The 16,496-nt window shown below is 53.6% G+C and overlaps 5 protein-coding genes across 5 annotated transcripts; 3 read left to right on the top strand and 2 right to left on the bottom strand.

Annotated features, from left to right (window-relative positions):
* On the top strand, window positions 1-3,019 carry MAM_03911 (Zn(2)-C6 fungal-type DNA-binding domain protein; the record flags this gene model as incomplete). The annotated part of the gene is made up of 6 exons (XM_040822710.1): window positions 1-145; window positions 230-1,102; window positions 1,184-1,781; window positions 1,840-1,902; window positions 1,971-2,619; window positions 2,675-3,019. 6 exons carry the CDS (start codon window positions 1-3, stop codon window positions 3,017-3,019), a joined length of 2,673 nt encoding a protein of 890 aa, XP_040679216.1.
* An 800-nt stretch (window positions 3,020-3,819) lies between these two features.
* MAM_03910 (proteasome component PUP2) lies at window positions 3,820-4,726 on the bottom strand (the record flags this gene model as incomplete). Its single annotated transcript, XM_040822709.1, has 3 exons — window positions 3,820-3,993; window positions 4,075-4,613; window positions 4,702-4,726. 3 exons carry the CDS (start codon window positions 4,724-4,726, stop codon window positions 3,820-3,822), a joined length of 738 nt encoding a protein of 245 aa, XP_040679215.1.
* Window positions 4,727-5,277: 551 nt separating this feature from the next.
* Window positions 5,278-8,168, top strand: MAM_03909 (Spc97 / Spc98 family protein; the record flags this gene model as incomplete). The annotated part of the gene is made up of 3 exons (XM_040822708.1): window positions 5,278-5,668; window positions 5,735-7,692; window positions 7,767-8,168. 3 exons carry the CDS (start codon window positions 5,278-5,280, stop codon window positions 8,166-8,168), a joined length of 2,751 nt encoding a protein of 916 aa, XP_040679214.1.
* Window positions 8,169-8,732: 564 nt separating this feature from the next.
* On the bottom strand, window positions 8,733-12,286 carry MAM_03908 (SNF2-related protein; the record flags this gene model as incomplete). Its single annotated transcript, XM_040822707.1, has 2 exons — window positions 8,733-11,539; window positions 11,605-12,286. The coding sequence occupies 2 exons, from the start codon at window positions 12,284-12,286 to the stop codon at window positions 8,733-8,735; spliced, it is 3,489 nt and encodes a 1,162-aa protein (XP_040679213.1).
* A 1,969-nt stretch (window positions 12,287-14,255) lies between these two features.
* Window positions 14,256-16,245, top strand: MAM_03907 (Signal recognition particle 68 kDa protein; the record flags this gene model as incomplete). The annotated part of the gene is made up of 3 exons (XM_040822706.1): window positions 14,256-14,446; window positions 14,509-15,657; window positions 15,726-16,245. The coding sequence occupies 3 exons, from the start codon at window positions 14,256-14,258 to the stop codon at window positions 16,243-16,245; spliced, it is 1,860 nt and encodes a 619-aa protein (XP_040679212.1).
* Window positions 16,246-16,496: the final 251 nt, after the last annotated feature.

The following is a 16,496-nucleotide window of genomic DNA, read 5'->3' as shown; positions in this document are numbered from 1 at the left end:
ATGGCAGATGGTGGCAGTATGCAGCCCAACAGCAAACAATCTCAACCCAGCTCAGCTCCAGCTCAACCGCAGAATTCTGGTGCGGAAGACGATGCCAAGGGAAAGAAGCCAGCAGTCAAAAAGAGGACCAAAACAGGATGCCTGAGTGCGTCCCCTCCGCCCTTTCCCCCCCCCTCCTTTTGTCCACAACATGTAGCTCTTTGTCTAACTGCCCGACTTCACCCAATAGCTTGCCGAAAGAGGCGAATCAAGTGCGACGAAACCAAGCCAAGATGCAAGAACTGTATCAAGTCCAAACGTCCATGTGAAGGATATACGCAGCGTGTTGTCTTCAAGGACCCTGCGAATCTAGGTACAACTCATGGCCACTTTGGACCTGCCATCTATCCGCCTGGTACTCGACACCAAGGCGCATCCGTCGGACTTCACTCAAATCAGGCCAGCTCTCAAAATTCTCTGCAGCCGATTGCACCGAGACCGGCGATTTTCAATGGCAGTCACAGGCAACCTGTGTCGTTTGCCCAAGCTCACTCGAGCCACAGTTCGCTATCAAACTATCCTCCAATCCCAAACCCTCTGCTAGGACCGGACGCTGCTCACCTCACCCACAGTTATTATATGGCATCTAGTCATGGCGAGATTCCACCCGATGCTCTCGGTCAAGAGCAAACCTCGAGAGTGGAACAGCTTGGTGCCCCCTTTGAACAGGACCTGCCCCCCAGCCAGGGTTATGGACCGCCTGACCGGACCCAGTATGGACATGGAGTTATAGAAGATGAGGTTGCCATGGACGAATCTGACGATGAAAACCCCGACCCACAGTCCCTTGTTGTGCGAGATTATAGAGACGTCTTGAAACCGTACGCCAGAGGAGGTACCGAAGTCAGAACCTTTTCGGCATTTGCACAAAACTATGCCCTATCGGAGTACATGGACTATGTTCATTCCTCCGAGTTGCGGCGGCATGACATGCAAACTATCTTCCGGCATTTTGTCAGTGTCACCGGTCCTACCATGTCACTGTACGAGAGAGATCCAACCTCGCTCACTTCTGGAGCGCGATTCGATGGCGACGCTACTCTAGATAACAACTTGTGGAGCCGTAAGTGCTATCATCACTCGCACCCAGAAACCATCCGTGAGGACGATGCCGTCGCTACACAGCCACTCTAATACTTTCCAGATACGTTTCCTTTACTGTCCTTCCATCATCCTGGTCTATTCCACGCCATCATGGCCATTGCAAGTTTACAAATTGCAAATCTCCAAAACACTCCGGCCACAGCAGCGTTAAGGCACTACCACATTTCTCTTCGTCGAAATGCGAGGAACGTCAGCAGCCCACAGATAAACACTAAGCCGACTACCGTGGCAACCACGTTGCTGTTGGCTTACTTTGAGGTTTGGTCATCGGATCATACCAAGTGGTGTAACCATCTTCTTGGCGGAAGGCTTTTGTTTCGACAAATACCTCTCCGACAAATGTCGCGCATTTGTCTTCCAGTCAAGCGAATGAGGCACTTTCCAAGCCCACTCTCAGCGACACCCTCCATTGGACCGCGGAGGGATCCCGCTGACCTTGATTATGGGCTCCTGAGCACCATTACCGGCCGTCGTGTCACGGCCGAGGACTACGGACTTCAAGAAGGCCAACTCCTGGACGAGGAGTGCCTATGGACCACCGACAAAGACATAGAGACTTACGATACGCTGCGAGACCTCTTTTGGTGGTACGCCAAAATGGATGTGTACCAAAGCATGCTTGGTGGGACTAAACTATTGTAAGATGGGCTCCCCGACATTGTGGGCGGCCTGCTTGTCTTCTAACCTGATCGGCAGTATGGAGTATGAACACTGGACACAATGCCCTCCGCGAGCTCCCGTGTCCAGCACTAACTCCATGTAAGATGACCCCGTTTACCCATTTCCCGCGAGTTGCCCGGTCTTCTCTAATGAATTTCAAACAAAAGCTTTGGGACTTATGATCATCTTATTCTACTCCTTGGTCGTCTGGCGAGCTTTACATCAAAAGACTTGTCGAGAAAAAGAAAGGTATTTCGAGCAAAAGGTGGTGGATCCTTTAGGGGAGGATCATCTCCATCCCAGTTTCCTGGAATTGTACCTACTTTGGGGAAATTTCACGCCCCAATAGGGTTTTCGGCACAATCGTCCTATTCAGATGATTCTGATTCCCCAGGTGATACAGCAACTCCTGAAAGCAACGAGCTGGCTGAGCAGGAATGGGAGAGTATTCGCCAGGCATTCGAGACGTTTGAGAGCCGTCTCGACGCCCGTTTTAAGCCGTTGAACAGCGAATATGCCGATCACAAAGACACACCCTTTGGTACAGCACTCCATTACCGCACCTATTCGGTTGCAGGCATTTGGATGAATTACTACATGGGTCTTATTCACTTGTACCGAAGTCGGCCCAACATGCCGCCAGCGGCCATGCAGGCTGCAGGAATGGCGGCGCCGTCTACTGCCGGGTATGCAATCCAAATTGGCCGTATCGCGGCCGGGCTCACGGACAACTGTTCTACAAAGAAAGATATTAGCACGACGCTAGCGGCTGCTCTCATTGAGAGCAGCTTCTGCCTCTTTGTGGCAGCAGTACAGGTAAACAAAGAGTAGACGTGGTTTGCGGTCCTACCCCTTGCTAACTTTTGAACAGTTGCAAGATAACAATCAGCGCTGCTGGGTTATCCAGCGTGTTTTTGATATTGCTCGACTGACTGGGTGGCAAACCGCTAGAAAAATTGCCATTGGATGTGAGTCGGCATGGATCAAGGTCGCGCAGTTGGGCCATGGGCCAGAGTATAAGAGGCCGCAACACTTGGAAGAGGTGCCCGTATCTATATGGATGAATCCTCGCAAACTGGACCAGAGGATCCAGGATATGCAAAACACCACGGAAACGAGACTAGTGCTCCATCGGTCTGAGCAAACCAATCTAGCTCTAGGCTTGCTCGGGGTAGAGACAGACTTGGAGGTGCTAGATCTAAGGGAGGACAGGTAATTTTTCTAATCAAAAGAATCAGGTTTCTGCATCATGTTTGGTCCTTGGGGTGTTGAGGTATGGGGGCATGGACTGGCGTTTCGTCCCCGGGTAGTAAGAGGCATTATTTTTCTTGTCTCGGGTGATGGCTCTGCATCATTGGCGAAAGGACAAAGAACGGGACCAAGAGCGCGATGAGGGATGTAATCGTGTCTGGCGCCATCGTTAGGCAATACCTTACATTAATGATACATAACATGAGCTTGCGTACCGTAGGGGCAACTGAAGGCACGTGTCGGATTCCTAAATGAGAATATCGAGCAAGTCTAGTGAAAAAGTGTTTCCCTGTATAGTTCTTGCGATATCAGTCAAGCTAAATTTCTTGCACGCCGCCTTACGACAAACACCACAGCCCACACACAGCCTTGTACCTAAGTGACACACACGCGGCGCATCGCAGCATCACAGCGCATGTCTTTCTTCATTACATACGGCGGAAGAGGAAGCCATTGACACACTTTTTGGCGCCCCGCAAGCCAGCAAGCCAGCAGGAAGCGATTTGTCCATCATCAAGGCTGTCAAGTTGAATAGATGCAAGCCGCACGAGATTTGTATGAGCAGAGTGTCCATTCCAACTTGGATCAACGTGGTGTCCTCATTTAAGAATCCGATATGTGCGTTTGGTTGCCCATTGCGTAACTTCTACTACAGTCTCTTGCGTTCTTTTACATGGAGACGTCATGTGCAGGGGCGATGCTTCATCTCTATTCCTCAGGGTTTAAATTACAGTTGCAGTACGTAGCCCCATGGACCTGTTTAGTTCAGTTGGCAGGGAGCCTCTCCACAACGGCCGCCATCTCCTCATCGGTATATATTCTGAAGCCCTTTTCCTTGGTAACACTGGCCAGCTGGACATTCTTGGCATCCAGTTTCTCCTCCATCACCTGCTTCAGCGTTTTTAGGACCAAAGTTTCGGCGTCTGTGATTGTGAGGGACTGGTGTCGTCTTGGTTAGTACTTGTCGGACTTGCCCCTCCAGGCAAAGGAAAAGCAGGAGACTCGCTCGGGCACGCTCACCTTGTGATATTCATTCTGGAGTTCTGCTTGAGCACCTTCCGAGCCGGACCCAATAGCCTTGGCGTCGTAGCGGTAGAAGGTTCCGCTCGGCTCGGCGTGGAACAACTGGGGTCCTTGCTCGTCGAAACCAGCAATCAGCAGGGCGACACCAAAGGGCCTGCTCATGATTGTCTCCTCTCCGTCGGCGCCCTCGCCGAAGCGCAGGGCAAGGTCGCAAATGGCCTGGGTGCAGCTCTCGACGCCCAGGGGCTCGTTGTAGTTGAAGGCGTGGCTCTGGCATTCGACTCGGGCGTGCTCCACCATGGAGCGAGCGTCGGCCTGCAGGCCGGACATGGCGCAGCCGATGTGGCGGTCAATCTCGACAATCTTCTCGACGGACGAGGTTTCGAGGAGCGTCGAGGTGACCCTCTTCTCGACACCGAGGATGACACCTTCCGAGGTGGCTACGCCGATGGCGGTGGAGCCCAGCTTGATGGCTTCGAGGGAGTATTCGACTTGGAAGAGGCGGCCTTCCGGGGAGAAGGTGTTGATGCCCCGGTCTGTTATTTATCGAGGGGGGTTCTTAGCGAGGCAACGGGACCGAAGGGGACGGAACGTGAGTTGGGCGGCGGGGAGCTGGGGGCGTACCATATTCCGACCTTGCCATGAACATGTTGACGGTTGGTGGTTGGGGATCGGGCTACGAAAGCCACCAGGTGTTTGTTTGGTCTGGGTGCTGGAGGTGAGGAGATGATGGACGCGGGCGCGGGCGCAGACGCAGACGCGAAGAGAGCAGTGACGGAGGCGCAATGGAGTGACTGAGGTTGACGATGGTTGGAACTTGGGAAGCTGCATCGAGCTGTCAGGTACGGAGTGGAGTGTAGATACTACCTAAAGTACTTACTTAGGCAAGCACTGGGCCTACGCAGCGTCGTCTGTACTTGGTAACTACCGGTCCGTTCAGACGGCCGTCAGCTGGCGTCACAGGGCCGGAGTTGATCCGGACAAGACAAGCTGCACGACGCGTCAACCGGTGCCTCGTCGCGCCTGAACCCCACGTTTGACCAACGTTGGACGGGCTGGTGAAGGTGGGCATCATCAAGTAGACGACAGGCCATCATCACTCTCCCATCTTCCAATTCAACTGCTGGGCATTGCGGACGAAGACGAAATAAAAAGTAGCGAACCGGATCGCGTGGCCGCAAATGTAGCCCGCCAGCCAACATGGCTTCTGGGACAGGGAGAGCGTCTGGCCGCGCACACAGCTATGCAGACGATCGTATGCGCAATTCCGTGCCCAACGGAAGCTTCAAGAGCGAACGACCAGATCCGAGGGCGTCCGAAGCCTCTCACTCCGAGGCGCAGTATCCTGGCATGGCTCATAAGAGAACCGCGTCGGGGAATCCCAGACCCGTCAACAGATCAACATCTACCGAGGAGAGAAGATACGAAGAGCGACGAATTACGGAAAGGACCTTTGAGGTGCACGTCGACAGGATATTGAAGAGGAATCCTAGCCCAGAGAAGCAGCACAGGCCAAGTGCGACGGCGGAATTGAAGAGGCAGAAGTCTGCCGAGTTTCGGCCCCGGGATTCCCCGTCAGATGCCCCAGAAGGTATGGCCTCTTTTCACTTCCAGTGCATGCGCGTAGAAGTACGGGAAATTCTGACGCGGCCAACAGCTCCTTGGAATCCAGAAGCGACCCTGTTACCGCATACTTCTGCCCCGTTGGCCTCGCGAATATCGAACCCCCCCATGGCCTCGGCGGTTCCGCAGGCACCGCAGCCGAAATCCTTGAATGAGCTGTCTCTTGAAATACAAGAGGCAGCTATTGTTGAAGACTTGCTGTTCGTGTTCATGGGCTACGAGGGACAGTACATTCGCTTCGCCAAGGGATATGATCCAACCGAGGAACGAGATCGTCTTACTGGGCCGAGCTTCAAGATATCACCCGGGCTGGATCCGAGTCTGGCCGACCTGACTCGCTCTATGCTCAAGATGGCGACCTATTACTCGGCCCTGCAGGCATTCGTTGACGTGCAGAGTCGCGTTGAGTTCGGCGCCGTGAACCATGCCCTGTGCGCGTCGATACGAAAGTTTTTGCAGGACTATCTTGTCATGATTGCACAATTAGAGACACAGTTCCTCACAAGCGAGTCATTTACGGTTCACGTGCTGAATATCCATACCCTGCCGACGAGTCAGATGATGCATCAGCTCTATTTACTGGCGCATGAATTACTGAAGAAGAATGGCATCCTAGACGACGAGACTGAGGATGAGGATGATGACGAGATTGAAAATGACGACGCCATGATTGAGCGCTTAAGAGAAGGAGGCGAGCTTATACCCGGAAACATGACGACCAAGAAAGTTTGCAAAGGTGGCGTCGTCCTTGGCCTGGTAACAACGCGACTCGAAAGGATGTCTGGGGATCCCGCAGCCAGAGCTCTGCTCACGTCGCTGCTACGAGACGCCAGCCGCCCCTACATGGTCATGCTCAACGAGTGGCTACATCACGGGAGCATCTACGATCCGCACTCTGAGTTTGTCATTGAAGAACGAAGGAGCATCAATCGAGAGAGGCTGTATGAGGACTACACGGATGAATACTGGGATAGAAGATATACCATCCGCGACAAGGACGTCCCGCCGCAACTCCAAGGTGTCAAGGAAAAGGTCCTGCTGGCTGGCAAATACCTCAATGTCGTGCGTGAGTGCGGAGGCGCCGCCGCGAGCAAGCTTGTCACCGACGTGCCGACAACATTTGACGATCCTCGCTTCCTGGAAAATGTCAACAACGCGTATGCCCACGCCAACAAGTCTCTGATGCAGCTGCTGCTTACGACACACGCCCTACCTGCCCGACTACAGTCCCTGAAGTACTACTTCTTCCTCGACCCCTCCGACTACTTCTCCTACTTTCTCGAACTCGGCTCATCCGAATTGCGCAAGCCGGTCAAGAACGTCAATACGAGTAAACTGCAGTCCCTCCTGGATCTGGTGCTCCGCCAACCTGGCAGCATCGTGTCCTTGGATCCGTTCAAGGAAGACGTCAAGGTTGAAATGAATGACGTCACACTCATCAAATCATTACAACGCGTCGTCAACATCAGGGGCATCGAGCAGGGCGAACCGCTCCAACCCGTTTCCAATCAACACATTGAAAAGGACAAAAACGCCACCGGGTTTACATCTCTCCAAATCGACTACTCTGTCCCGTTCCCCGTGTCTCTCGTCATTAGCAGGAGGACAATCTGGCGATACCAATCGCTGTTCCGATATCTCCTGTCTCTTCGATACCTGGAATCACAACTCTCCACGACGTGGCAGACGCAAACGCGCGGCGTAAGCTGGGCGCACAAGGGTCAGAACCGCGCGCTTGAGATATGGAAACGTCGCGCATGGACTCTGAGAGCCCGAATGCTCGTGTTCGTCCAGCAATTGCTGTATTTCTGCACCGCCGAGGTCATTGAACCCAACTGGACCAAGTTCATGTCGCGGCTGAGCACCAAAGACGGCGATGCAACGAAACCGTCTGAGCCGACTCGCACCGTCGACGAGCTGATGCAGGACCACGTCGACTTCCTGGATACCTGTCTCAAGGAGTGCATGCTCACCAATAGCAAACTCCTCAGGGTACCGTCCCTCCCCCCTTGCCTCCTGTTTCCCGCCTCTCTTCCCGTCAGGGTTGCTCTGACGACCGTGTCTAGATCCATTCCAAACTAATGCAGACGTGCACCATCTTCGCCGCCTACACAAAGTGGCTCACGCAGGAACTTGAGAAATCCGACCCCGACCTGTCCTGCACGACGAAACCCAAGACCATGACGGCTGACCAGTGGAAACGCTTCCAGGCAACAAAGGCTCCGTCCCGCTCGCAGCCGGATTCTTCATCCGCGCTGGGCGACGCCGAGTCTCGCGTGAATAACTTGTCCGAGATTATTAAGAAGTGGGAGAGTAATTTCAGTAGACACTTGCAGATCCTACTGGACGCGTTGAATTTCTATGCTGCCACAGAGACGGTGGTTTTGCTGAGTCTCTGTGCGAGACTGAGTACTGCGAACCAAGGGACAGAATTCGCGGGACGCGGACAGGACGAGGATATTGGATGACGTTGAAGACAAAGATCGCTGCCAACGTGGAACGAACGATTGCATACACGGCTATGTAGGCAAATGAAGTTAATGAACATGAGGCGAATGGTGATATTCACTCTAGTGTATAGGAGAGTCAATCTGTTCATCATCAGTTCCCGATGCCCAACGCCACCATGGTTCGCAATACCTCGCGAGAGCGCCTACTGTAGAAGGAAATATCAAAAAGGAAACTGCCGCTCGGCCCCTAGGAACGCAAGTCTGAAAAAGAAGAGCGACAAAACAGTAAATCAAAGCTCACAGCCCAATGCTATATAGCCCAAAACGCCACATGCTGCTTTAGTTCTCATCGCTACCTTTTGCTTGGCAGAAAGTATGGATCCCTCCCGGTTCGTAAGAGTTCATGATCATCAAGTCTTGGTATATCGAAAAAAAAAAAAAAACACCAAAAGAACAAACCAAATACCCCACGCTGAATAACCCAACCCAAGGGAAATAAAATAGCTCAAGTCTTTCCGAGATTATTTTGCAGCGTTCTTGTCCCCAATTTTTTCTTCTAAATCTTCGTCGGAAGCTCGACTCCTACTTGAACAGGCTGCGTAAATCCATCAGCTTCTGTCTCGCGGCCTCGGCCTTGTCTAACGCCTTGCTCTGGCCGTCCATGCTGAGACTAGCTAGCTTCATCTTCTTCTCTTGCAGCTCAAGCATCTTCTCCTCAAAGCTATCCTGCATAATGTATCGCACCGCTCGGACGGGCCGTTTCTGTCCCAGGCGGTGAACTCGATCTATGGCTTGGGCTTCCGCGGCGGGATTGTACTGCGGCTCCATGACGTAGACGTTGTTGCCAGCCGTCAAATTGAGACCAAGACCGCCCGCCATAATCGACACAAGGATAACTTCCACGGTGCTGTCTTCGCGGAATTTCTCCATGGCGGTGGTTCGTGCGATTCGGGTCATGCTGCCATCCAGCCGTACGAAAGTGATGCCTGCAGCATTGAGGGCCAGTTCTATAAGGTCAAGGTGGGACGTCCACCCCGAGAAAACTACTGATTTGAAAGGGGGCTCATCCGGGTTTGCTTGACTGGCGGTCTTGGACTTTAAGAGATCTTCAACGAGTGCCTTGGTCTTTGTGTGTGGGCCATCGTATCTGTCAAACCTCTTCCTGGTGTCTTTGGCCTTCAATTTGGCAGGCCCGTCGTGCTCGGCATCCACGTCGTCGCGGCGAAGCTCGACAAACTCCAGGCGGACATGAGAACCGCAAATCAAGCATGGGCCAGTATTCTGGCCAGGTGCGAGGAACTGTTGAGCTCGTTCGCGATAGTTTCGACAACAGTTTCGGCAAACCACGTGAAAGCAAGGTGTCATATAGCCAAGGATATCATCCTGCTGTTCAGCATCGAGATTCTGGCCCTCGTTAGCGTTCAGCTTCTTACTACATTCGATACAAGCATCGTTGTTTGTGTCCTGCATGAGAGAGAACATTTCATGGGCTTTCTGGTGTGATAGAGCAGGTCCATCTTCGTCATCGTCATCAATGTCGATTGCCATCTCAGCTGACATGCCACGTAGGGCAGCCAGATCCTCCTCATTCAGCAGGTCTTTGCCGTGTGCGCAGAGAAGTCGTAGTCTCAAAATGGCCTTCAAAATGTGAATATATGTATTTCCTCCTAGGGCTTTTCCATCCTTGACACCAGCCAGGACCTTAACCCGGTCTTGGGCGTTGCGCGCAAACAATTCGTAAACGGAGCGTTCATCGGGGCTGAAGTTCAATCGGATAACCAAGTCTTCGCGTTTGGGAAGATCGATCTTATCCTTTAGGCGACGAAGGGTGATTGTGTCGACCAAGACTCGTAGCTTTGGCACAATCTCGGGGTCGCATGCCTTGAAAGGTTCAACGATGTAGCGGTTGAATTTGGACCGATCATCAAATGGGTGCAGTCGCAAAAAGCTCAGCAGAGCGGCAAGGTCATCTAGGCGGTTTTGCACAGGCGTTCCTGTCACTGCCCAGCGTCGTTCGGCTTGTAACCGACACATGGCTTTGAACTGAAGCGTTGATGATTCGCGGATCATATGTGCCTCGTCAAGAACGATTCGAAACCAACCAATTTCTTCCAGAGGATAAATGCCGTCTTTTCCCTTGCGGCGAGAACCTAGCTCGTTGGAGACGGATCCGTAGGTGGTAATGACAATATCGAATTCGGCAAGTTTATTCACGTCCTTGATCCGATTGGAGCCATGGTAGATGTGGTATGAAAGACCGCCGGCAACGATATGTTGTTTCATCTGCTCCTCCCAGTTGGTCACAGTGCTGAGCGGGCACACAATCAATGTTGATTTGACGTGACGAGTGACTGCGGCGGGCTCGAAGTTATTCTGAATGGCAGAATGGCCATTGCTAGACAGTCTTGGGTCCATTCTTGGCCGTTGAACGATGGGAGCTTTCTCCCACTTGTGAGACTCATCTATGGTGCTCGAGACCAAGGAGAGGATACTCAACGTTTTTCCAAGACCCATCATGTCGGCGAGGATGCCACCGCAAGTTTCTGGTGGTGGCGCTCTCTGTTCTTGGCCAGTGATGACATTGGTGTACAATTTCTCGCCTCTCGCATTTACCTTGGTCTGCCAAAATGAGACCATGCCCTTTTCCGTCGACTGCACCTGGAGCGACTTCTCCCTGGTGGCCATGAAGTAAAGACCTTGCTTCTGATGCTTAAGTAGAGGCGTGAGAACTCGCAGATCTGGGTCCATTGTCGGGAGGTCGTCATTTCTCTTGAGAGAATCAAAAACACCCATGACCTGGGAGCGAATCTCCTCCACGGTTCGGTTGGCGACGCTTGTGAATGTACCTTGGGCGTTGGTTGGGTAAACCTTTGGCGGAGGTGGTCGCCATTCCGAGACATGAGGATTGAGCACTTTAATGCCCTTCTGCACCATGTGCGGGGCAATAAGCTTCAAGTTGTGCTTGCTCAGCAAGGCACCAACCGACCTGGCGTACCTCTGGGGACCATAGAGAACTACATCCAAGTTGTATGCTCTTGAGATTGCCTGCCCAGGCTCCTCGCCGGGGTTCTTTTGATGGGGCGGTATGCGGCAATCTGTCCGCAAACGGATATTTGTGTCAAGGAGAGGAGTGAGCGCTGCGGCACACGACGACTCGACAAGACCGATGATTTCACGAGTGTGGTCACAGGCCTGAATTTTCAACGTTCTTTCGCCACTTTGTCGTTTCAGTAATATCTTGATGCCAGGGTTATACCCGGGGCCCCAAAGGCTTTGCATTCCTGGCTTGGGTGATGGCACCTTGCTGCAGTTGAGACTGGTTTTGATCATTCCATAGCACACCTCCTCATCCTTTGGATCATCAAGGACCATGACTTCATCATCTGTGCCTAGAGTGCTTGTTAACAACACGATTGCACGACACACAAGCACGCAGGGAAGCACGTAAACGTACCATTAGTAAGATCTACAGTAGGCGCCTGCGCCTTGGGGAGCCGGCTGCTCCCGTGAGTCTCCTGCCGCCTGTCTCTCACGTAGTCGCCCAACATGCCGCTGCTGCCTCGGATGGACATGTTGCTGGCTCTAGCAGCAAAGTCTTGGGGGTCCTCTGTCTTGCGGCGTTTCGGATGGGGGACGTTGGAACGACGCTGAACGTTATTCATGCGCTCAATCCAGAGCCCTACGCCGTTGGGATTGGAGGCGGACGTCTCACCATTTGGAGGGGTAGGGGTGGAAGACGCGCTGACATGGCCGTTGGACGAAGTGTCACTAGCACTTGTAAACTGAAAGACCATCTGGTCATTCGCCGACGGCGATGCTCTGCTGTGGCCGTTTGGCGCATGATTGTTGTACATGGGCTGAGGACGGCCGGAAGGAAGATTTCTCAAATCAGTGGCGCTGAAGCCTCGACGGCTTGGTTGAAGCAAGGCTGCAGGATTCCAGGCCGGCATTGAGCCAGAAGGTTGCGATGTTGGACCTTGAGCAACAAGAAGGTTAGAATGTGGTGACTGCTGAGCGGTGGTGAATAGACCCGTGGGCTTATTGGCACCAGACAGTGAGCCTCTCAAAGGCACCGCAGTCTCGGTTGACGGCCACGGGGGGGGCTGAGACGATGGAGATGTACCGTTAGCATCCATGTTGAACCACGAGCAGCTCGGCGTGCCGTCGGGAACATGTATGGGCTTTTAATGCCGGCAAAGGGCAAAGCGGGCGGAAGGGGAGAGGAGAAGGCTACTTGGCCGATTTGGAGAGCGTGGACAGCCTCATCACAAGCTCGGCGGCGAGAAACCGGGTGCAGGATGGTCGAGGCGTCGGCGATTTGGGCGGCTGGATGGTGTAGCAAGCAGGGCGTGCGTGGGATGAGAGATGGCGCGGACGGTCGATGAAGGCGACGGGGTTTCTCGGAAGCGTGAATGCGGCGGTGCAAATCAGAAGGACAGGGAAAACGGGTGGGTGTGCTTTTTGTACGTGCGTCCAGCCGACGGGATGAGTGGCCGCAGGACGGCAATAGCACGCAAGGTGCAGATGTCTAGCGATGGAGGAGACGGAACTGCACTATGCAGATTGATGTTGCGCGGCGGAGAAGGGGTGCATGGGATAGTAATAAATGAACGATACGATGATGCCGGTGATGCTGTTGATGCTTGGGACAAAGATGCCTGGCGGATGCGGAGGAGGCAACGCGCTGCAGCTGCAGCACACGCACACCGGTGTCTGTGCCGTTGCGCCAGCGGCGCGCACAGAAGGCGGGCGGCAGGCGGCAGGCGGCAGGCAGGCAGGCAGGCAGGCAGGCAGGCAGGCAGCGCAGGGATGGCCGAGGGGCGGAAGGCGCCTGGCTCCTTGTGCGCGCAAGTGTCAATTGTTCAAGGGTGAGGGATCAAAACACATTGTGGACACGGTGATGAGCATGTGCCATTGATGATTATTATTATCGTTGTCATCAAACGTCCATCTAAATGTTCATCACGTCACATGTGCAGCCATGGGCCCATGGCGGCCTCCTTGGCGGCTTACTTAGTACTTACCTACTTAAGTACCTACTAAGTACCTACCTACTTACTGGCGTGTGGGCCTACGTCTAAGTTAAGTACTTAGGTACCTACTAAGTAGGCTAGGTACCTACGTTGTTTGCTGTCCATGTCATAACTTAACCAAGAAAAAAAAAGAAACAAAAAAGAAAAGGCAAAGGAACGGGCAGAAAAGGGAGAAGGCCGGCTTTGGCACAGCTCTTTCTTTCAGTCAGTCGCCAGCACATGATACGACGACAGACTGTCTCCGGTCGACACCATGATTGCGACCAACTCCAATCGTCAACTGGCACAGTAGGGACGGAGTACATCCAGCAAACTGCAGCCACCGCTGAGAGTAGTGCTAGTACTCCGTATTGCAGATGCACCTCCCGCTGCAGAGTCCAGTCCGGACATGGACAGTCCGTCAATTGGCTTGCCTGCACCGACCGGCTCGACGCGCACCGCGCCAACTGAAGGTCACCTGGTCCGGCACTCTTGTCAACCGGGTCACTGAGCGCTGCTGCTATTGGCCGGCGCCGGCCTCCCTGTGACCCCCTGTGGGCTCTCTGTGGCTCCAGTGGCTCCCTGATCCCGCCTAGTTGGCTCCGCTCGTCACTGGAATCTCTCCTATCTTCCGCACGTGAGCACTCGACATTCTCTCCAAGCCTGACGAGCCTCGTGAGAAATGAAACATCCAAAGGCCCTCTACCCACTGGGAATATGGTCATGACTGCGTATCGAGCTGTGGTGCCATCTGGAACAACCAATCCATTCGCATGCCATGATGGCAAGAACTGTACTCCAATGCCCTTCGACCACGCAACCCGGTCGCGTAGAAACACACAAAGTCGGCGACGGCAATTCAAGGCGGATGCTGTGCAACCTGCCAAGTCAATGGCCTGCGAACTTACATAAGCCCACCAGACTTTGTCTGCCCCGCCAAAAACTACTACCGCAAAATCCAAGGCCGTAACCCCACGGCCACGCACCAACAGGCCGTTACCAGCGTCAACCAGCGTCAACCAGCGTCGAGGCGCCAGCATTCTTCCCAATCTCAAGGCCGTCCAAGACGGCGGTTGCATTGGGTCGGAAAACCATGGATATCACCAGCTATGTGGTGCAGGGCCGGGACCAAGCCCTGCTCTACGGCGACTACTCCACCTATCACGGCCAACTGGCCAAACGCCTCCTGAGCTCTCGCAAGAAGCTGGGCATCGTCACCAAGAACCGTGGCAAGTTTCAGAGCAAGGAAGAGATTGGGGCTGAGCAGGTTTCTTCCAATATTCAGTGAGCGTGGCACATCGATGCGTCGTTCCCTTGAAAAGGACGGGCTAACCCCCAGCTACCAGCTATGTCTACCTGCTTCTCCTGACAAGCGAGCGGGCCTGGGCACAGGCAATGAGCTTCAAGGCCTCAAAATCGGCTGCGCAAAAGGACATCACTGGCCGGACCAAATCGCACATCGTCTCCCGACTCAACAAGGCTTCCCGTACTTCGCAGCGTCTCGTTGAGCTTCTTTCGGATTCGGCATCTGGCGCCTCGGCCAACGATATTCTCGAGGCGAAATCATACGCTGCCCTGATCCGCGGCGCCATGCTTTTCGAGAAGCACGACTGGGAGCTTTGCCTTCAGAGTTATGCTGTTTCCCGTGTCATCTACAGTGCGCTTGCAAGCGCTGGTAAAGGCGACCTCTTCAAGGATCTCTTGTCCGAGACCATCGACCCTTCTATCCGATACGCCGCCTACCGGCTGAAGACACCACGGACAACCCCCATTCCAACCATTGCCAAAAATTCATTCCCCCGATCAGACGATGCCCTTGTCAAGGAAATCAATCGTCTCGACCCAAGCATACTGGCTGAAGGCAACGACGCAACCAGGCTGGGAAATGCTGCAGAGAACGCACCTACGACCATCACCTGGCGCTCGCGACAAGTTCAAATTGAAGACGCTCAGATATCATTGGCATGGGCCTCTGTTGAAACTGCGAAAGCCACCCTCACCCGAAACTTGACGCAATCGCAAGACAAGCAGCCTTATGAAATTGCAGCCCAGTACGACGAAATTCTTATGGCAACACAGGACGTCGTCGACGCTACGAAGCAAGCCATTGACGAACTCAAGGCAGAGGGCGTACCCCAGAGCGACCCGCGTATGCAGCGACTGCAAATCACCCGCACTGCCGTCAACTACGAAATGATCAGTTGGAGGATCGGTCGCAACAGAGTTCTGACCGGCCACGACGACGGCGGACCCGAGGATTACAACGCCTTCCGAAGAAGAAAAGTCAAGATCCCTCAAGACACCGAAGCCACCAAACAAAGGAGACAGAGAGAGCTTCCGCCCAGCAAGAAGCTTGCCAAACTGAAGGAGAAAGTCGCCCTGTACGATGGTACGCTACAAAACGTCCAGTCGATCAAGGAGCTTCCCGGTGTGGCCGCCGACGAGGCGCTCGCGACCAGGCTCAACGGCTACGAAAAGTACTTTGGAGCGCTCAAGTAGGTTCAATTTACCCTCTGTAAGCGCCACGCCCAAGTCCACCTACTAACTGGTGATGGTGTTGAAGATGTCTCTCCATTGCCCGATCCCACGCCATCACCGACGCCGCCGCCAACGCCCTTGCCCTCATCAACCACGCCAACTCACTCATTCAAGAAGCTTCCTGCAACCTACCTCGAGGAGACGACGATATCAATCAGCAGCAAACCGCCCCATTGAGCATCGACGTAACTGCCAACGCCGTCTCCTTCCTCTCCAGTCTCCTCAACGGCGAGCTCCAACGCTACAGGGCCATTGTCCACATGCACAATCTCCGCAACGCCGAGCGCGAAGCCGCCGAGGGCGACTTCGACTCTCCTCTCATCTCCAAGCTGCACATCTACCCCCGACGCGTAAACCTACGCAAAATAGTAGAGTTTCCACCCAAGATGGAACTCATGCCCATGAAGCCAATCTTCCTCGACGTTGCCTGGAACTACATCGAATACCCGGGTAAGACACGTGCGTCAACAACAGCGCCTGGAACAAGCAGTGCTGCAAAGGAGGAACAGCCCAAGAAGAAGGGCTGGTTCGGCTTTGGACGGTAGAAGCAAAAGGTCACAAGCTGGCGCACTTGCGAGTAGAGGAAATCCCCAACTTTCCAATGCCCCCCCTTTATTTCCGATAGGAAGAATATCAAAAGCAATCAGAGGCACTCGACGAAAAACGAGTAAAGAAAAACTTCAATTCCATGCCACCTTCATGTCTCACGCCCATCCCCACGCCGACAAGTATCCAATAGCCATCTGGAATGAAGAACATTCAACAAGTCATTTCACATTTCACATTTCACATTTCA

The sequence above is a fragment of the Metarhizium album genome (assembly GCF_000804445.1).
Source record: "Metarhizium album ARSEF 1941 chromosome Unknown scaffold_8, whole genome shotgun sequence".
Lineage (NCBI taxonomy): Eukaryota > Fungi > Ascomycota > Sordariomycetes > Hypocreales > Clavicipitaceae > Metarhizium > Metarhizium album.
Note: the sequence above shows the minus strand (reverse complement) of the source record. Positions and strands in the feature narration are given on the sequence as shown.